Here is a 22,680-nt window from a genome sequence, read left to right on the forward strand (position 1 = left end):
AAGGGGAAAAAATGAGAATCAAGACTTGTCATGTAGAGGTACAAGATCCCAACAATGAATGTAACTGTACTGTATCCCTAAAATGTACCAATAAACTCAATTAAAGCTGAAAAAAAAAAGAACCCTGGAAGGCCAGTAAACACTAATTTAATTCTCCTTTCTATATTGGCCTGTTTTAATGTTATTTTTTAATTTACCTAGTGCTTACTAGGGGAAAATAGCAAAACACAAAAAAAGATAAATTGGAAAGCAAGATTCAACCTTAATCCTAATGTGCAAAACTGTTAACATTTTGATATTTCTTTCCCTTTATTCTTCTTCTTTTTCACTCTCAGGAAGGATGTAAAGTGTGAAGTGGCTCTGCAGTCCCTACTTCATTTCCTTCTGTCACAGATCCCTTCTTTCTAATATAAAACTGTACATGGTACAATAGCATTATACAGGCTTAGGGATTAGTATGAGAGCAAAGGCATTTTTCCTGGACAAAAGCCAAACAGAGTCCAAGAGAGGGAACAGCAACTCTCAGTACTATCGTTCATATCCAAAGTACTGAGTGGATCTTTTTGTTTGGGTTTGGTTTTTGTTTTGGTAGCGGGGATCAAAGTCGACCTCGCACTTGCGAGGCAGGCAGCGGCACCACTGAGCTAAATCCCAGCCCTCCAAAGTAATGAATGGGAATACGATAGGGTTACTGATGGTTTCATGGACACAGTTGAAAGTACAATGGAGGCTGCAAGTCCCCTTCATGAGGAAATGACAGCACAGAGGAAGGTGGAAACAACTGTTGATGTACATCTAGAATATTAGTGTGGACTTTTGAGATATCAGAAAGAGCAGTATAGGTATAGGTGCTACGCCCCCGGGTCTCACCAGTGAGACTTGGTGGCTAGTGGGACACTACAGTAGTACTGCGTCGGCATGTTGGTGGCTAATTTCACTGAACTCTGTGGCGCTGTTCCTTGTAACGTCACTAAGGGAGCATTCCATAAGGTCTGATGTCACAAGACTAGGGGAACTCAGCTTTCTGCAGCGCGCAAGTACTGCTGGGAAATCAAGTAGCTACTTACGGCTTGTGTGGCCAGCCAGGAAGGAGACTCAAGCTCGGTGGAAAATCCGTGGTAACTTTCTCAGGTAGGAAGGTCGTATGTCTGACACAGAGGTAGTGTGCCGCTTCCTCTCACTGCTCAATGAAAGGAAGAGTAAGGGGCCAACCACCTCAAGGCAGCCAAATATCACGTATGTCACTGATATTTCGTTAGCACTTCCATCCTACCAGACAGAAGGTCTAGAAGCCAGTGTTTTCTAGGTCATCCAATGACGACAATGGACCTTTAGTGTGCTACACAGGTGTGACATTTTCACTTCCTACACTAACCCCCCTCCACCAAACCACAGCCCTCAACTCCCTCATATGAATACATTTTTGTTATTGAAAGAATAGAAGAAAGGATTGTGATGAAAGCGTGAAGCTCTAGAGGCTTTAAGTTTCTGATTGTGCAATGGTAGCCGGGGGTTCACTGCTGAACCAAAATTCGCCCTTCATCTTACACAATTTGACCCCTTTTGGGCTCCCATGGACTACTGCTCAATCCTAGACTCCAGTATCTCTCATTCAGTGTTTACCTACTTTTTTCCATCCTAAGTACTTGTTGTAGGCTACTATAGCAGTTACTGTTTACAGTCAACTCCTTCAACAGGTCTCCCCACAGCCCTGTCACCAAATCTAAAGGCCTAATCGTTGAGCTATGTCTAGAGAGCAGGAACCAGAGTCTTCTGAAGCAGAGTGCGATGCAAGAGGCCACCCAGAGTTAGAAGATAAGGAACACTGGCATTACCCAGGTAAGGGACTACTTTTTTACCATTATACTAAGGAGAAAGAGAATCTCCCCATGTTACCATTTGGAGCGACTCAGGTCATCTCTCAAACTCCCAAGGATTAAAGGGAAAACCACTTCCTCTCTCCCAGTGCTTTTTGCTTGACGTTCCACCTCTTCTTTCTGACTTTTAAATCATTTCACTTTATGCCATACTAGACTCCTTAGTTTTCCCCTAAAACCATTGAATTGAATTATGGGTTCCCTTTAATGAAAGGCATCCAGAATGATAAAATAAATGAGCACCCCCTACTAAACCATATGGGGCTGCAGGTGGACACAGCTGGAAAGAAACAATGTTAAAGATGATTAGATTTTCCCAGTGTGAACTGATATTCTATTTCCTTTCTGTTCTCTTCCTCCTACATGAGTCATCTGGGATTGTACAAATTGAAGGACCTACCAGACAAACTATATAAACTGTGGTATTTAACACATACTTCAGGTCTTTTTCTCACCTTGGGGAGGTAATTTTACCTTTCCATATCATAATCTCACATTATACAACATCAGAGACATTGCATACTCCTGCTTCTTTGCCTCAATGTGGATATGTCTTCAAAGCACTTTCACCTCAAAGATATTAAATGCACTTTATTTTTTACATTTGAGTCTATTTATTTTTATCCTATTTTGTTGTTTATGTTTTTTAAGTGCTGGGATTAAAATCATGACCATCAGGATCTCATGCATGCTAGGCAAGCACTCTACAACTGAGCTGCATGTATATACCTTATCCTGATTTTCTTAAACATTGATTTTATACATATTGAGGATATACTCCTAAGTGAAATAAATAAGCCACACATGTGTAAATACCGAATAGTTTCTCTGGTGTGAAAAACTATAATAATACATAATATCCTAATGAGATAATTGACAATGTGAAATAGGAAGAAAAGGGCTAAAGGTGTAGGGAAAGTGGGAAGGGTAGGAGAAAGGGAATAAGGGAAAAAAATATGAAAAATGGAAATAAACTGTAAATGGGGAGGGAAGGAGGGGGTGAAGGGAGGGCAGTGACAAGGGGAAAAAATGAGAACCAAGACCTATCATGCAAAGGTACAAGATCCCAATAATGAATGCAACTGTACTGTACACCTAAAATGTACCAATAAACTGAATGAGAAAAAAAACATTGATTTTTTAAAATATAGCCTTTATCTTGGGACCTTTTAAACTTTGCTTTTGAAACATTTTAGGAGAAAATGTCTAGAATTCCAGAATGTTATTGTATGTCATCAATTTCAGAGAGCACTGAAATAGAAAATAATATTCAATAAAATATTTTCAATTCTTCCCTTCCTTCTTTGTCCTTGTTAGTTTAAAAGTGCCAGTAGTACTACTATAGATCCCAGTTCTAAAGTAGTTGAATGCTATTGCCTTTCATCAAACTTTCTTATAGGTTGTTAATAAGATCCTGATTACATTTAGGTTCAGTAACCTAATTTTGAGAAGGAAGGAACTGGTGACAGGCAAGGTTCTGCATATAGGGTTTTTGTGCCACCAGCCATTTAAGCCAATTGTGTGTTTCAATTGTTTGTATTTCCTTCTCACATCTTTCTGCTATTGATTTGAGGATTTCTCTTTCATTTTTACATTAACTTTTCTCATATTTACAGATAATAATACCCACAAGCAGGAGGATACATCCTTATTGAAGTAAGTTATGAAACCTTTTATTCATATTAAAATTGCCATCTTTGTGGCAACAGCTGATGATACAATCAAAATTAATAGCAAAACTACATTACAGATTGTCTTGATACATAAAGAATATCAATGTACCCTTCCATGAGTCGTTCAACACAAGGAGGTGGGAATTTATCAATAGAAAGGATCTTTGGTCTTTCACTATCTGCAACTGGTTTGAAAAAAAAATCCTACTAGAACAAGTGTCTGAGAAGGTGTCTTTGGTATCCTGATTTCTCATGTTCTGTACTCTTTGCTATGGACTGTAGTGGGTACTGATTTGTGTTACACTTAGTTTTCAGCTGAGAATCCTCCTAAGACTAAGTGGATAAATGATGCTAATAACACTAAAGATGAAATACAGATCCTACCTTAGAGAGCTGATAAACCAAATTCCTACGAACTCTTGGAGAAAATGAATAGTTTATATTTAGCTTATTTTAGGACTAATTTATTTAATTATGAAAATAGAGAGTAGGAAACATTCTAAGTGCCACCTTCTCTTCTTGCAGTAACAGCCTAAATGGCTTAGAAAAGCCACATTTCTATTATGAATAATTAAGGCCATCTTCCTAACATAGCTAAAACACTTTGCTACCACTGATAAATTTGTGTTTATTACAAGTATTATAAACCAAAATTAGGTTAGTAGCTGTGATCTGAACAGAAACAGCCACAACAACAAAATTGGCTGAAAGTATCAAACTGAAACATGTTTGGTTAAAACCAAAATAAATACATCAAGTGAGCCAGTTTTATTGCATAACTATTTTGAAGCAATTAAAGTAAAACAAATGGAAGTATCTGGCTCTAGAACTGAGAGAAAATGTACTGATCTAAGTTTCACTCTGTCATTTGTATAAAAAAAAAAGGTGGTCTAGGTGACCCCTAATGTCTCTTTCAGCTCAACATTATATTCAATGCATTGTCAGATTTCAATTTTAATTATTCATTAATTTGGCTTTAGTTCCTGGGTTACACTTTAAAAGAAAAAGATTACTATTCATGCCATTTTTAATTGTAAAGAATCTGGTGGGAGGCAAACAGATCTAAGGAGTATTTATTGTTATGTCATTTTTTCTAGCCGTGGGGAATCGTTTCTTCACCAACAAGATGATCTTCAAGAGAAGAAGGTTAGCAGTGCTGAAGGTAGAGACTTCTGTGAGAGGGTAAGTGTGGAAAGAACAGAAAAATACTGCGATGTGGGAAGAGCATAGGAAATGGAAAAGGGAAAGAGTTAAGAAGATACCAGATAGTGTGTGGTATTAGGATACTGATGTCAACAGAAAATTAAAGCACACTGAGAAAGTATGGTTATCTAGTGGTCACAATCTTTTTATCCATAAATCCTTCTTTTAGGCTTTTAAATAAGCATAAGCTTTTCCTTCTTTGTTGTTCCTTCCTTACCTGAGTAGAGAGCTATATTACTGTACTTTCTAAGCATTTGTTCTAACTCATCTCTTCTAAACCATATATGGCAAACATAATGTTGCTTCTACATGCCATTCCTACAAACTTTAGAAGATGGTAGTCTTTCTTTCCACTATTACTTTAGCCCTGAATCTTCTCCAGAATAGGTAAAATATTCATCATTCCTTCAATCTTTCCTCATATGACTTGCTTTGGAGCCCCCTTGTCGTCCTAGTTCTTTGAATACATTCCAGTTTGTTTGGACATTTTTAAAAGTGTGGCATTCTCAGATGAATGCAGTACTTCTAAAGCTGAATGAGTGGATTACATGTAGGCAGGACTGTCACCTGCTTCCTTCCACATAGTGCATTTCTTTTAATTCATTCAAGAATAAATCTGTTGCTTTTGTTCTCTTAGTTTATAGTCTATACATGTTACTTACTGCAAAGTAAAATTCTCAGGATATATGCTAAGTAGAATTTCTAACTATTTTACATATATACCTGCTTTTATACTTAACATATATATTTCTACTAAATTTCATATTATAAAATTTGGCCCATTCAAAACTTTCATTTTTTATTCTTATCAAATTAGACATGCTCTCTCACATATTTTTTCCTCAAGTTTTATTGAGGTCTAATTGATGAATAAAAATTGTATTTAGTTAAGATATGCAACATGCCTTTGGGTATACATTGTGAAATGATTGGCATAATGATGTTAACACAACCATCACCTCAAATAACTACCTTTTTTCTTTTCTTTCTTTGTGTGTGTGTGTGTGTGTGTGTGTGTGTGTGTGTGGAATGAATCCAAGCCTTTGATAAGCACATGCTCTACCTCTGAATTATAACCCCAGCCCCAAATTTTTATGGCAAGAACACTTAACATCTATTCTCTTCACACATTTTAATTATACAATGTAATAGTATGAGCTACAGTCATCATGCTGTACATTAGATTCCCCCAGAACATAATTATCTTATAACTAACCAATATCTTTTGATTGATATTTCCTCTTTTCTCCACTCCCCAGACCCTGGAAACCAATGTTCTATTCTCTGGCTGTATGAGTTTGACTTTTTCAGATCCCATGTATGTGTGAGATCTTGCAATGCTCTTTTCAATTTTGAGAGGAATGTTCATATTTTATACATAATGGCTGTACCAGTTTACATTCACTCTATTAGTGTGCAATGATTCTCTATATCCTCGCTTAACTTTTGATTTTTTGACAGTAGCCATCCCAACAAGTGTGATTTTGTGGTTTTGATTTGTATTTCTCTGATGATTAATGATGTTGAGCACCTCTTGGCAATTACTATGCTTTTTTGAAAAAAATGTCTATTCACACTGTTTTTTTGTTTTTTTGGTTTGTTTTTTGTGTTTTGGTTTTTGGTTTTTTTGGTACTGGTGTTCGAACGTGGGTCCTTGCGCTTGTGAGGCAGGCGGTGGAATCACTGAGCTAAATCCCTGCCCCTATTCACACTCTTTGACCATGTTTTAATCAGGTTATTTGGGATTTTATGCTATTGAATTCTACAAGTTACTTATGTTTTTTATATACTAACTACTTTTTAAAGTATGGTTTACACATATTTTCTTTTCTGAAGGTTTCCTGTTCACTTTGCTTCCTTCATTTGCAGAAATGTTTTAGTTTAACATACCCCCACTTGTTTATTTTTGCTTTTTTCTCTATACCTTTTGTGTCATATCCAAGAAATCATTGTCAGACCAATGTCAAGTTCCTTTTCCCATTTTTTTAGCATTTTACAGATTCAGGAATTATGTGTGAACTTTTAATTCATTATGAATTAATTTTTGAGTATGAATAAGAGGCCATTTTCATTCTATTGCATGTAGATTTGCTATTTACCAATACTACTTATTAAAGGGATCATCTTTTCCCAATTGTGTATTCTTGGTGCCCTTGTCGAAGAATAATTATCCATATGTACATGGGTTTATTACTGAGCTTGCTATTCTCTTTCATTGGTTTATGTATCTTCTTTAAATTTTATTTTTAGTTGACAGATTATAATTTTACAAATGTATGGAGTACAATATGATGTTTAGATATCATCCTATTTTGATTATGTGGCTTTGTAATCTAATTTGTAATCAAGAAGTGTGAAATTTTCAGCATCCTTCTCTCTCAACATTGCTCTGGTTATCCAAGGTCTCTTATGGCTCCATACAAATTTTAGAATCTTTTTTCTATTTTCTGAATAATGATATTGGACTATTTATAGTAGTGACCCTGAATCTGTAAATCTCTGGATAGTATAAATACTTTGACTACATTAATTCTTCCAGTTCATGAACACAGGGTATCTTTCTATGTGTGTCTTTTTTTCTATATCTTTTCATCAATATTTAGCAAATTTTCAGGGTACATATCTCTTGTGTTCTTTTTGAATTTATTCTTAAATATTTAATTGTTTCTATGCTATTTTAAGTGGGATTACTTTCTTAATTCTTTTTCAAAAACTTTCTTTGTGGTATGTAGAAATACCACTGCTTTTTATATGTTGATTTTTTTACATCTATAGCCAGAATTATGATTAGCAAGTCTGCCATCCAAGAAGAGGCTTACCATCTTAGAACAGTCTTTCTTCATCTTGATGTCATGAGTGACCTATGCCATTAGCATAAGTCAGACAAAATTGTGTCATCCCACAATTTCAGAATTTATTGAATAACAATAAATTCACAATCCATGTCATCTCTGTCAGTTTTATCTTGTTGAGTGTTTAAGATTTCTTTAATAGCCATAAGCCAGGAAATCATAAGTTCTTTTATTCAATTCCAATCTTAATTACTAATATCTATAATATTCAAGTCACATGTCAACTTCACACAATAATATATAGGTTACAGAATGTTTAAGAAAAGGTTAACAGGGGCCAGGGATTTAGCTCAGTGGTTCTGCCACCTGCCTTGTAAGCACAAGGTCCTGAGTTCAATCCCTGTTACAAAAAAAAAAAGAAAAAGAAAAGGTTAACAGTAGAATTTAAAGAGACAAAACTGAAAACAAAGGCAAAGAGTATGCCCATGTGATCACAGGTGGCCAGATAAGATTACAGACCAGGCAGAGGGGTTTGGAGGTAGCAGATTTTCTCAAGAGTGTGGAACTTGTTCACAGCTCAAATTTGTATGGCAAGCAATTTCATTGGGCTGCATCAAGGAGGTAAATTGAGCTGAGATGAAGTCTGGAGGATGGGAAGCCAGAGTTCCTTGCTTATGCTCTTGTGACCCCCCCCTCCAGGTGGTTTAATATGATATGCAATGTATGTGTCACCGTACCTCAGTGCCCCACCTTTCATATTATCCAGGTAAGGGAGTTGCATCATTCATTGGTCTTGTTTGTCCAATAGGCTCAAGGGACTGATTTTTCTCTAATATGGGTTTGATAGGTCATACATCCATGTGCCCTTTATTTAGTTTGATAACTTCACAAGTGATAATTTTATTAGCATGATTAAATTAGTTTTCATCTTCTGCCTTATGATTGATTTTGTTGATGGGTGTTTTGCTTTATGTTTAGTATGGTCAATACCTGTCAGTTATGTATTTACAGGCAAGTAAGGAAGTTATTCTGCCTCACCACTTGCACTTAAAATGGAGCAAATATGTACTTTATAAAATTAAGCCAACCTAGGCAAAGCATACCCTGAAAACTACTATTTTATACAACATTAAGCAACACATATATAGGCACAGTCTACTTTACCCTCTTGGACTCCATTGGACTCTCACATCTACTTGGAACCCAAAACTCCCACAAAGACACATTTTTCTGTGGATGGCTGCCAAATTATTGTTGTGGAAGAATATGATCAGGATATTTCCTATTCTACCATCTTTTCTTAAGCAATTCATTTAAAATTTTTATATATGCATTTAACATATTTTGATCATATCTATTTCTAATTTCCCTTTCTTACACACTCCTCCAGTTCCTCCTTATTCCATTTATCTTTAATAATAGTATCCTTCTTCCCTTCATGTCATCTTTAATTTTTTCCCTTGGATGCCATATATCAGGGAAAATATGCAATACTTGTCCTTCTAAGTCTGGTTTATTTTCCTTAACATTGCATCCATTTTCCTGTAAATGGCATGATTTCATTCTTCTTCATGGCTAAATAATATTGAATTGTGTGCATATACCATATTTACTTATTCATTCATAGTCAATGGGTACTTAAGTTGGTTCTATACTTTGGTAATTGTAAATTGTGCCACAATAAACAAGGGTATACAAGTATCCCTATTGTATGATGATTTAAATTCCTTTCCATATGCCAAAGAATGGAATAGCTGGAGCATATGGTTGTTCTATTTTTACTTTTTTTTAGGAACCTCCATAATGATTTTCATGGTGGCCATACTAATTTATATTCACACCGCAGTGTAAAAGGGATTCTTTTTCTCTGAAGTCTCATTTCTGAATTTGTTGTTTCTTGTATTCTTAATGATAACCATTCTGGCTGGGGTGAGATAAAACTTCAGTGTAGTTTTGATTTGCATTTCTGCAATGTCTAAAGATGTTGAACTTCTTTTCAAACATTTGTTGACCATTTGTACTTTTCCTTTTGAGGTCTCTGATTTTTTGGATGTAGGCACACATAGCTAAAAATTTTCTTCTTATAGTTGCTTTTGCTATATCCTGAAAGTTGTGATATGTTTTATTTCCATTTTCATTATGTAGAAAATTTTAAATTTCTTCCTTGATTTCTGCAATGACCCACTGATCATTTAAAAGTTAGTTGTTCCATATCTACATTTGTATAAATTCCATAGTTTTTCTTGAGATTTATTTCTAGTTTCTTTCCATTATATTCTGACGAGATGGAAGAAGTTATTTCAATATTTTGCATCTGTTAAGACTTACTTTATGGCCTATATTGTTATCTAGTTTGGAGAAAACTCCGTGAGATGTTGAAAAGAATGAGTATTCTGGAGTTGTTGGATGGAATATTCTATAGATATCTGTTAAGTCCTATTGTTCTATAGTACAGTATAACTCTCATGTTTCATTACTGATATTTTTGTCTGGATCACCTATATACTGGCAAAAATAGAGAACTAAAGTCACCCCTGATTATTGTATTGGGGCCTATGTGTCTCTGTCAAGCATCATTTTATGAAATTGTGCACAGTGGTGTTTTGTGCATATATTTATAGTTGTTATATGTTCTTGGTTGATCCTTTTACCTTCTTCATCACTTCAATTTTTTAAATTTATTTATTTTATTGTTATATGTCTGTGATACATAATAATTACAATCATCCTAGGGAAATGGCATATACACTTATTTCATCTTAATCATTTTTATTTTCCTTTCCTTTCCTCATCCAAAGTTATACTTCCATCCTAGATCCACTTTCTATCTCCAGATAGTCTACCTCACTATTTCCTATCATCCTCTTTTATTTTGTTCTTTAAATTATATATATTTTGTGGTTCTCATATAGGAGAAATAATGTGTCTGATATATTTCACTTAGAACTATGGTTCTAAGGTGCATCCATTTTCCCACAATTGAATTAAATTTACCCTTTATGACTGAGTAGTATTCCATTGCATGTATATATGTGTGTGTGTGTGTGTATACACATAGATAGATAGATAGATAGATAGATAGATAGATATATATATATATACCAAGTCTCCTTATCCCTTCACCAGTTGAAGGGAATGTAAGCCACTTTATTTAGCTGTTATGAATTGTGCTGCCATAAACATATATCACTGTAACATGATGCCTTTAACTTTTTTATTTTTCTTTTTTATTAGTATACATATTGATACATAAAAATTACATTCATCTTTAAGAAGTAATGTACATACATATCACATCTTAATCATTTTTCCTTCCCTTAACCCTCTCTAACTTCCCATCTCCTCCATCAATGTCTTTAACTCTTTCAAGATACCCAAAACAGGTATAAAGGGTCAAATACAATTTCTATTTTTATTTTTTTGAGGCTTCTTCATAGGGATTCCCACAGTGGTTGTACATTTGCAATAGCAACATAGAAGCATTCTTTTTTCTCTACAACTTTATCAGCATTTGCTATTTTTTAGTTTTTAATGACAACATTCTTTTTGAAGATGACTCTCAGTGTTGTTTGATTTGCATTTCTCTAATGGCCAAAGATGCAGAACATTTTTTGATGTACTTAATGGCCATTTGTACATCTTTTGTATGTGTGCTGCCGAAGTGAGCACCTGTACATCTTCTTTTGAAAAGTATCTATTTTCATTGCCCAATTTTTTATTGGATCTTTTATTTTTGGCTGTTAGGAGGTGGTACCTGGTCAGAAAATGTGAGTCACTGTAAGCATGACCTGGAAAGTTATATTTCCTTTCTTGGCTCTTCTCTTGATACCCCCTGTTTCTTGTCTACCATTCTGTGAGCAATAGTCCTCTCTCATGCTCCTGTGAAATGCCAACCTTCCTTGGAGCCAGCCTAATCATGGACTGAAACCTCTACAAGCTGATCTAAAATATACGTCTCCTCCTTTAAATTGTGGGTGTGGGTATATTGTCCTAGCAATGGGAAAAGTAGCTAAGACACTGTCATTTTGTTGTTTTCTGTAATGTTTAGTTATTCCCTAATTCTCATGTGCTCATCTACTATCCTCTTTTGTGTGTAGGATTTCTTTAAGTATCTTTTACATTGCGGCTCAGTGGTCATGAATTCCTTTAATTTATGCTTGTCTTGAAAAGTCTTTATTTCTCCTTTGATTCTGAAATATCGCTTTAATAGGTATAATAATCTAGATAGGCAATTATTTTCTTTTGGAGCTTGAGATATTTCATACCGTCCTCACCCTTAGTGCATCCATAGAAAAATCTGTAGTACCACTCATAGAGTTGCCTTTATAGGTAACTTGATATTTCTCTCTTGCAATTTCCAATATTCTTTCCTTGTTTTGTAACCTGGGCGTTTTAAGTATAATATGATGCAAGGAGGTTCTTTTCTGTCCCTATTTGGGATTCTTTCTTTTTTCTCTCATTGAGTTTATTGGTACATTTTAGGTAGACAGTACAGTTACATTCATTATTGAGATCTTGTACCTTTACATGACAGGTCTTGGTTCTCATTTTTTCCCCTTGTAACTGCCCTCCCTTCACCCCTGACTATTTGGGATTCGAAATGTCTCTTGTATCTATATGTCCATATCTTTCACAAGATTTGGGAAATTTTCTGTTGTTCTCTCAACTGAATAGATTTTCTATGACTTTAGTCTAAACCTCCTTAGCTTCTTCTACACACAAAAAAAATCTTATGTTTGGTTATTTAATGTTTTTTAGGTGTTTTGTTTTGTTCATGATTTTTCTTTATTTCTTTATTAGCATCTATATTATCTTTTAGCATCTATCTATCAATTTATCTATATTATCTATTAGCATCTTTATTATCACCACATCTTTAAGCTCTGAAATTTGGTTTTCTTCTTGGCAATGTGTATTGATGCTGTTTTCTTCTGAATTTTTATTTGACTTATTGCATTTTTATTTCTAAGATTTCTGTTTGATTCTTCTGAAGAATTTCTATTTCTTTGTTGAGTTGCTCCCTCATCCCCTGCATAGTCTTTCTTTCTTTTTTTTCTTCAGTACTGGGGATAGAACTCATTACCTTATACTTGCCAGGCAGGCATTGTGCCACTGAGCTACATCCTCAGCCCTCCTGCATTGTCTTTCTTAATTCATTTAGTTGTTTATTTGTATCCTCTTTGAAGTCTTTAATTAATATACATGATAATATTTTTCATTTTTTATCTGCTGTTTCATCCATTTCTGTATACTTGCATTCAGTTATTGATAGGTTATAGACCTTTAGAGAAACCACATTACCTTGACTTTTCATATTTGTTTTGTTTTTGTGTTGAGATTTGTGTATCTCTTAGGTTGTATATCTTTTCTACTTTTATGTAAGGGCCTTCTTTTGAGGGCTTAGTCCCCAGTACCACTTGGAGAGGTGAAAACATATTATAGTAATGATAATAAAACAAAGACCAGGGCTAGGGATTTAGCTCAGTGGTTCTGCTGCCTGCCTCACCAGTGCAAGATCCTTGCAAGCACAATACCCAGTACAAAGAAAGAATGCCAGGCATGGTGGTGCATGCTTGTAATCCCAGCACTAGGCTGAGGCAGGAGGATCACTGTGAGTTCCAGACCAGCCTGGGCTACATAGTGAGTTCCAGGTCAGTCTCAACTACATAGTGAGACCCTGTCTCAAAAAAAAAAGAAAGAAAGAAACAAAGACCAATCAAATGTTGACATATAGCAAAAATTAATTAAAAGCAACAATGATGCCATCATTAACAATAGAGAATAAAGTGTAAATTTTGTGGGAGTCCAGCTCCCACTAATCTAACAGTTCCTGAAGGAGAGAGAGGATGAAAGAAGGAAAAGCACACTCACATGTGTGGAAACAAGAAATCTGCTTTATTCCAGGCTCTACATAATTTTATATTTTACAATTACATAGCCATCATCTTACAGTCATGGAAATTATTTACTAAGTCACATAAGTGAACAAGAAAAAGGCAAGGTTCCCACAGAAACTATACTGGGTTTCAAAACATTCCAGAAAGATGGAGAAGTATTTATTTTTCAGACAAGGTACAGCTGCTAGGCCTTGAACCAAATGTTCTCTTATTATCAAAGTTAACTCCTTCTTTCCTGGAGCAGCCCTCCACAAAATGTCAAAACTAAACCTTAATAAAAGGTTAAAAGTATAGTAATAGAAGTAATAATAAAATAGAGATGCATGGGAGATGAAAAATGAAAGAAGAAACAGGATTTTAAAAGACAATAAATTTAAGATAAGAAAAAAAGAAGAGACATGAAACTCCAATTAAACACAATAGTAAATAATATAAAAAGTAAAAGTAAAAAACAAAAATAATAAAGGAAAGATATTTAGAAAGAATAAAAATAAAGGAAAAAAAATAAATCAAAATATTCTTCTACACTGAGCTGTTCGAGTTGGTGAAGTGTCTTTTGGGGGCCTGTAATATTGTAATCCACTAGATATGAGGGATGGTGACTCACACCTGGGGCCCGCTGAATTTTGGGTGCTTATGAAAGCTGAGTCATGCATCACATTTGTTTGCTTCTTTCTTCCTGTGCAATGAGTCACTGCTGTTTCCAACTAGCTTTGTGGTACATGGGCTGGTTATGTTGCCAAATTGCTCCAGATGCTCCTTTCTGTAAACCTTAGGAAGTGGCAAACATTCCAATACAGACATATCCCTAAAGATGTCAGAGGGGGAAAGCAAACAGACCAGTGAGCTTTGTGTTTGAGGTGGGCAGCAAGAAAATCAAGCAATCTGGTGGGCTCAATCTTGGCACTTTCACACCCAGAACCTTCAGAAAAACACACACGATGGACCTCATTTCTTACCACAGAGGGTAGTGTTGCTGATCACCATGCTCTCCACAGTCCAAATTCCCTATAGCTTAAACTTCTCAGAAGGTTTGCATTAACCTTTCCCCTCTCCTCAACTATCTCTTGTGACTATACCCCCAAGTCACTCCATCAGGGTGTCTCCAAGGACCTTGAAGTGTGATTGTTCTCTGACTTCTGATCTCCAGTAGTCAAACATTAAACTACTGGTTATATCACTGTAAGATATGATGAGCACTGCAGTGGATTTCTTCTCTAAATCTAGCCTGCTATGCGAGAGGAGTCACCTTCACACTAAACTCCCACACTGAATTTCACCATGCAATAACAGTGGGTTTCTCCTGTGGCTAGAGCTGCTAGTATGTTGTTTATCACTGAGGATGCTGGTCCTTTCCAAGTTTACCTTGTGTTTGTGGAGTCAGGTTCCCCTCCTTGCAAGGAATCAGGGTTGGCATTAGAGATTGCTTCACACTTTTCTTTCTGTTGTCTTTCTATTTTTCTTTGTTTTCAGCTTTCTTTTCACCTAATTCTTGATTCCTAGAGCTGTTCCTATCTTTCTTTCCTTAGAATATAGTCTCCTTTCTAAATTTTAACTCTTCTTTTTTTCTCATTGAGTTTATTGGTACATTTTAGGTATACGATATAGTTACATTCATTATTGGGATCTTGTACCTTTACATGACAGGTCTTGGTTCTCATTTTTTCCCCTTGTCCCTGCCCTCCCTTCACCCCCTCCTCCCCTCCCCATTTGCAAACACTTTATTTCCATTTTTTCATTTTCTCATATTTTTTCTTTTCCCTTATTACCTTTCCCCTACCCTTCCCACTTTCCCCACAGCTTTAGCCCTTTTCTTTCTATTTCAGATTGTCAGATATTTCATTAGGATTTTATGTGCTGTTATAGTTTTTCACATCAGAGAAACTATTCAGTATTTACACATGTGTGACTTGTTTATTTCACTTCGGAGTATATCCTCAATATGCATCCATTTTCCTATGTTTAACTCTTCTAACTAACAAAACCATGTGAGGGATACTTCTACCATCATACCCAGTACTTATATAATTTCTTAACACATCAAACTATATTAGTGAATCTTACTATTTCTTTGTGAAAATTATTAATAAAAATTTTGTCAAAGACAGAGCTTTAATCATGGAGGAAAGTCAAGGAACCAACATGGAGGACAAGTAAGACACATTCACTGAAGTTCAGAATTGTACAAGGAGAGAAATTATCACAGCCTTGTGCTTCCCCTGGGGATACATACCAGTGATTGATATTCTGAATAGGCATAAGTCACCTGGGTTGAGGGACCAAGGTCTTAACCCAGCCTTTCCAGGAAATATCCCCAACCCATCCTGACTGAACATCCTTGTAAGCTTGCCAAATGACTCGCTCCCCCATGTGACCCCCCATTTAATCAATATTACTGGGTACCTGTGCTTGTAATCTTATTGGTTGGTCATGGTTTTGCCCCACCTCATGCCCACCTTGTAATTTTCCATTGGCTCTTATACTTTTGTCCCACCTTGAGCCCACCTCACCTCATGGCTTTGCTGTACAAAACATCTTTGAGAAGTGGGGTGAGTGGGCAACTCACTTTCCAGTCCCTGTACTGTCTCTCTTCAATAGAAGCTATCTTTCTCTCAACAGATTTTTCCTACTCTTAAAAAAAAGTCAGGGCTTGGAAGAATAAAGCTTAAATCCGGTACCATAGAACTATCTTGCAATAATTCCCTAATCAATGGCTGGGGATTTAGATCAGTGGTTCTGGTGCCTGCTTCACAAGCACAAGGATCTGAGTTCAAAACCTGGTACCAAAAAAAACCCTTAATCAGGTTACTACTCAATTGTTTTATCATTGAAGACCGTATAACTCCATGTTGTCCAAAAAGATATAATGAAAGATATAGTCAAGTGTTCTGTTGAGACTGCAATGTAATCTAACTTATGTCAGTAATCTGTCAAGCTTATAAATGTATCAAAAAAGAAAATGCAGTTAGTCTGGCATTACTGTAAAAGTTTTTCTAATACTATATTGGGGCCTACTAAGTAGCTCTTCTATTTCCAAATGCTTTTTTTCTATTAGCATATGTTTGCAATATATAATAGTTTACTTACTTATATTTTAGATTTCTCATACAAGATAAACCAAGTAATATTTAACTGTCTGACTTAGTTCACTTAATGTTACGGTCTCAAGTTCCATCCATTTTCCTGCAAATAATATGATTTCCACCTTCTTTAAGCTTAAATATTATGACATTGTGTATATAGGCCACATATTCTTTCTTTTTTCTCATTGAGTTTATTGGTAAATTTTAGGTATAGTTACATTCATCATTGGGATCTTGGACCTTTACATGACAGGTCGTGGTTCTCATTTTTCCCCTTGTCCCTGCCCTCCCTTCACCCCTCCTCCCCTCCCCCTTTACAAACACTCCATTTCCATTTTTTCATTTTCTCATATTTTTTCTTTTCCATTATTAGCTTTCCCCTACCCATCCCGCCTTCCCTATACCTTTAGCCCCTTTCCTAGTTCACATTGTCCATTATATCACTAGGATCTTATGTACTATTTTACTTTATTTGCAACAGAGAAAATATTTGGTATTTACACATGTGTGATTTACTTATTTCACTTAGGAATATATCCTCAATATGTATCCATTTTCCTATGAATGAATTTAATTTCTCATTCTTTATGGCTGAGTAATATTCCATTTTATAGAAAAACCACATCTTCTTTATCCAGTCTCCAACTGATGGGCAAATGGGCTGTTTCCAAGTTTTAGCTATTACAAACTGCCACTATAAACATGGGTGTGGATATATCACTGTGATATGATTCTTTTAATTCTCTTGGAAAGATAACCAGCAGAGGGATGGCTGGATCAAATGGAACCTCTAGTCCCAGCTCTTTGAGGTATCTCCATATTGATTTCCACAGTTGTTGCACCAGTCTGCACTCTCACCAATAGTGGAGAAGGGTTCCTTTCTCCCCACAACCCTACCAACATTTGTTATTGGTTGATTTCTTGATAGCAGCCATTCTTTGTGGGGTGAGGTGGAATCTCAGTGTTGTTTTCATCTTCATCTCTCGAATGATCAGTGATGTGGAGCATTTTTTCATGTATTTACTTGCTGCTTTTACTTCTTTGTCTGAAAAATGTGTCATTTCAGATGCCCATATTTGAATTGGGTCTTTATATTTGGGGGGGCTGTTTTTTTTAATTCTTTATATATTCTAGATAATAGTCCTTTGCCTGAGGAGCAGCTGGTAAAAAATTTTTCCCACATTGTAGGTTGTCTCTTAGTTCTGTTGATGGTTTCTTTTGCAGTGCAGAAGCTTTTTAATAAGATGAGGTCCCAGTTGTTGATTCTTTGTGCTAGTTCCTGTGCTACTGAGGATTTGTTCATAGTCTTTTCCTATGCCAATGTCTTTAAGAGTTCTGCCTAACTTATCTTCCAGAAGATTTAGAGTTGCTTTTTTAATATTTAGAACTTTAATCCACTTGGATTTTAGTTTAGTGCATGTGAAAAATAAGGGTCTAGTTTTCATCTTTGACAGGTTGAAATCCAGTTTTTCCAACACCATTTTTTTTTTTTGGTACCAGGGATTGAACTCAAGTCCTTGTGTTTGCAAGGCAGGCAGCAGAACCACTGAGCTAAATCCCCAGCCCTCCAACACCATTTATTAAAGAGGCTCTCTTTCCTCCACTGGGGATGGTTGGCCCCTTTGTCAAAGACGAGGTAGTTGAGTACATCTGGGATTGTTTTTGTATCTTCCAATCTATTCCACTGATCCTCAGGTCTATTTCTTTGCCAGTAGCAAGCTATTTTTGTCACAGTGTAGGCCACATATTCTTTATTCATTCATCTATTGATGGGCATCTAGGCTGTTTTCAGAGTTTAGCTCTGTTTAATTGTAATGTTATAAACATAGATATGCATGCATCATTATAGCATGATGTCTTTAATTCTTTGGGTAATACACTCAGGAGAGGCATAATTGAATCAAATGGAATTTCTAATATAGATTTTGAGGTATCTCCATACTGATTTCCATCAGTACTCACATTGCAATAAACCATTTTGAGATTTTTTTTCAGTAAAACCTAGTGATATTTGGTTGAGAAATTTTCTACTTGTGTATTATACAGATATAGTCAACTCTCAACATTAATGATTGTTAATGCTCTGTAAAGTTACTCTAAATATTAAATTAACAAATACTGATCCATTATTCCTAGATGAAATACAGACTTAAATTCCTGGGAGCCTTTGGTCACATTTATGTCAACCAATCAAGACATAACTTTGTTTTTGTACATTTCTGTTTAAAGCTACCTTATTGTAACATGTTGTTAATTCATTAACATTGGACTCATGACCAAAAGCATTATCACTCATAACTGACCAAAGCTTGTCTAGCATAAGTTTTCTTTATAAGGCAAATCCCAGTATTCTTCTGCTAAGACAATTCTTTAGCACTATGTCTAGGGGCCATTCTAACAATAAAATTGTGAATGTAAAGCACAGAAATATGAAATTAAATAGCCAATACGCAAAATTTGCTTACAGTATAAGTTCTGAAAAATGAAGGAAGAGTATCATTTTCTTGTACCCCAGCTAGAAATGTGCACTACAAGTGAATCAAGTTAAAGCCACTCTTGGCATATCTGTAAATGACTGAAAGCACAAAGCAAATATTGATTTGGGGGTCATAAATATGCATTAGTAAGCAGGAGAATTTGCAAGTATAAAATTTATGAATACTGCCAATCAACTATGTAAGTAATAATTCTCTCAAATAGCTTCAGTATGTTATGCTGAAGCCAGAGTAATTGCATTGGAGAGGTAAACTGGATTAGATCTTGATGTGTAGAGTCTCTTTTTTATATTTAGGAAAAAAGAAAATAAATAGCAATAATAGATGCAAATTAAGAATTATAATCAGCAATAGGGGCCACTAAAATATTCTAGAGCCAGCTCTCCCATCTCCTCAGGTTATATGGTGTTATTGTTATGTTGCATAATCTACTGTCACAAGAAAACTGTATTCCAAAGATTATCAAGATACTTACCCAATGATCTTGATGTGTGCAAGGGGCTATGGTCAGGTTATGGTGTAATCCTGGTTGCTAAGCTTTGTTCCAACTTTATTTTCTCTTTTTAAGATTATCACCACTGATGTTAACATTAAGATATAAATCTCTCTTTGATTGCCAGTTTTATCTAGGATCCTATTTCCATATTGACTTTCCCTTGTGTCTTGAATACCCCATAGGTACCCATAGAGGAAGAAGATGACATCAGCAATAGCGACAGTGATAGTGATGATAATGTGACAATCATTATTGGCAGCATAAAAACAAACCCCTTCATTTTCATGTATGTATACTTAAACTTATTTGGGTTGTAGAACAGCCAAGGAGGAGAAAGACAGTACAGAAACTTGCAAGAGTTGCCTATCCACTACCTGTGCTTGAAATGTTTCTCTTAGTATTAGATGAAAAACAATGTAAAGGTCAATTAAGTAACTAATGATAAGTGTCATTACCGTAGATTAGCTGCAGTAGTCTGTTTCTGATTTATACTTTTCTATTTTCATTTGTTTTCCTTATCTGTACCTATTCCCACAAGCATTTTGAGTATTAGCTTATATACAATTTTGTTGCTGTTATTGTGTCCCTTTTGCTGAAAATTTGACAGAGCCATTAAATCTAATTCTCATAAAGCAGTTTCTCCTAAGTGCAACCAGTGTTCTCTAAAAATTACAGCTCTAGCTTCTATTCAAGAATATACTGTTGTGTTACCAAGTAGTTGAAAATATCTGAGCCAGGAGTGGTGGCTCACCCCTGTAATCCCAGCACTCAGAAGGCAGAGGCAGGAGGATTGCTGTGAGTTCAAGACGAGCCTGGGCTACATAGTGAGTTCCAGGTCAGTCTCAACTATGTGTGAGACCCTATATCAAAAAAACAAATATATATATATATATGAAGTCTTCCTCTTTTTCCCTTAAACATTGGAAAGTAGGCTGGGCATAATAAAACTTACCTGTAATGCCACCTAGGAAGCTAAGGCAGAAGAAGCATGGGCTCAAAGTTGGCCAGAAAACTTAGACTCTCATCTCAAAAATATATATATATTTTTAAATGAGAATATGTCCTTTTTTGAATGGCTAAATGTACTAATTTCACTCAAGGTTCACTTTTATTTAGAAGATAATCTTAAGCAAAACAAGTAGGGTTGTAGGAGTAATAATAGCTGATTTCAATGTATACTACAAATATTATTATCATAAACAGCATGATACCAACACAAAAATACACACAGTCCAATGAAGTAAAACAGAACATATATTAACAAACCTACACAACTGCAGCCACCTGATTTTTGACAAAGGGAAACCCAAAACAGAAAAGACAGCTTCCTTAACAAATAGTGCTGGGGAAATTGGATATCCATATGTAGAAGAAAAATACTAGATCCTTTTCTAAAAACCTAAAAAAGCCAATTAAAATAGTTCCAAGACTTCCTTAGTTATTTTCTTCTTCTTCTTCTTTTTTATAAGACAGGGTCTCACTATGTAGTTGAGACTGACCTGGAACTCAATGTGTAGTCCAGGCTGGTCTCAAACTCACAGCGATCCTCCTGCCTCAGCCTCCTGAGTGCTGGGATTACAGGCATGCACCACCCTGCCCGGTCAGTTATTTTCTTCTTGCTAGCACAAAATACCCAACACCCACAAGTTAAAGGAGGAAAGGTTTACTTTAGCTTAAAGTTTGTAGAAGTTTTAGTCCATAGTCAGCTTGCTCCAAGGCAGAGTGGCATGACAGAAGGACATGGCAGAGAAGATACAGTCCATGGCAGGACAGGCAGAAGGCAGCTGCAGTGAGCCTCCATTTCCCATTAATTCCATTCAGACTATGAGTCTGTTGGTTGGTGCCATCTACACCCAGGATAGGCCTTACCCTTATCCACACTGGGAACTATGATTAAATTAGTAGACTAGTTTACTTATCAAACATTCTTAATCCATATCACACACCCTAAATTAAACCACCACTGAAAAGCCCCACCTATGAGCACATGAGGCTTTGGGAGGACATCTAGATACAAGCCATAATAAAGACTTTGATGTAAGAACTGAAAATTTATAACTTTCCTCTATAAAAGAAAACAGAGCAAAAACATTTGAAGTCATGAACACAGGCAAATGCTTCCCGAATAGGACTATAGTAGCACAGGAAATAATAGCAAATATTAACACATGGGACTACATTAAATCAAAAAGTCTACACAGCAAAAGAATCAAGAGAGTGATGAGGGTTCCTACAGAATGGGAGAAATCTTTGCCAGCCACTTTTCTGACAGGATTAATACCTCAAAAATATATAAAGAACTAAAAAAAAATTAGCGCCAAAAATCCACTTAGCCCAATCAATACATAGGCAAATGAATAAAACAGACACTTCTCAAAAGAAAAAGTACAAAGTCAATAAGAATATGACAAGGGGTTTAACATCTTTTGCCATTGCAGAAGTCAAAATTGCATTAAGATTTTATCTCACCCTAGCCAGAATAGCTATTATTAATAATACAAAAAAAAACTGCTGATGAGAATGTAGAGAGAAGGGAACACTTTTACACTTGGATGGTAATGTAAATTAGTATAGTCACTGTAAAAAATTGGTATGGAGGTTCCTAAAAAACTAAAAATAGAACTACCATATGATCCAGCTATACTACTCCTTACTAAGGAAAGAAATTAAAGTCAGCAAACTATAAAAATATGTGTATACACTAATTCATTGTGGCACAATTAATAATGGCCAAGATATGGAACCAACCTAAGTGCCCATCAACATATGAATGGATAAAGAAAATGCGGTGCATATGCACAATAAATATTATGCAGAAGTAAAGAAAATCAAATTAGTCATTTACAGGAAAATGGATTGAACTGAAGACCATGATGTTAAGTGAAATAAGTCAGACTCAGAAAGTTAAATATTATGTTTTCTCTTACATGGAAAACCAAATAAACAAATGAATAAATGTGAGATGATAGAAAAACAACAGACTTAGAAGAACTACTACCATTACTCTTCAAACTTTTCAATGAAATTGAAAGAGAAGCTATACTTCCAAATTCATTCCTGGAAGCAAGTATCACTCTGATTCCCAAACCAGAGAAAGATACAACCAAAAAGGAGAACTACAGACCAATCTCCTTAATGAATATAGATGCAAAAATCCTTAATAA

At 35.5% G+C, this 22,680-nt stretch overlaps 1 protein-coding gene across 1 annotated transcript in view; it reads left to right on the forward strand.

Annotated features, from left to right (window-relative positions):
* Window positions 1-1,021: 1,021 nt before the first annotated feature.
* Window positions 1,022-22,680, forward strand: part of LOC104866900 (testis-specific protein TSX) — a 30,976-nt gene continuing 9,317 nt past the window's right edge. Inside the window, exons 1-5 of the mRNA XM_010631145.2 lie at window positions 1,022-1,131; window positions 1,698-1,839; window positions 3,494-3,533; window positions 4,648-4,732; window positions 19,699-19,802. Coding sequence (XP_010629447.1) covers window positions 1,746-1,839; window positions 3,494-3,533; window positions 4,648-4,732; window positions 19,699-19,802 — 323 coding nt within the window. The 5' untranslated portion in view covers window positions 1,022-1,131; window positions 1,698-1,745. The remainder of the gene's footprint in view (window positions 1,132-1,697; window positions 1,840-3,493; window positions 3,534-4,647; window positions 4,733-19,698; window positions 19,803-22,680) is intronic.

Source organism: Fukomys damarensis, unplaced genomic scaffold (genome assembly GCF_012274545.1).
Source record: "Fukomys damarensis isolate Sample0158 unplaced genomic scaffold, DMR_v1.0_HiC HiC_scaffold_39, whole genome shotgun sequence".
In the NCBI taxonomy this organism is placed as follows: Eukaryota; Metazoa; Chordata; class Mammalia; order Rodentia; family Bathyergidae; genus Fukomys; species Fukomys damarensis.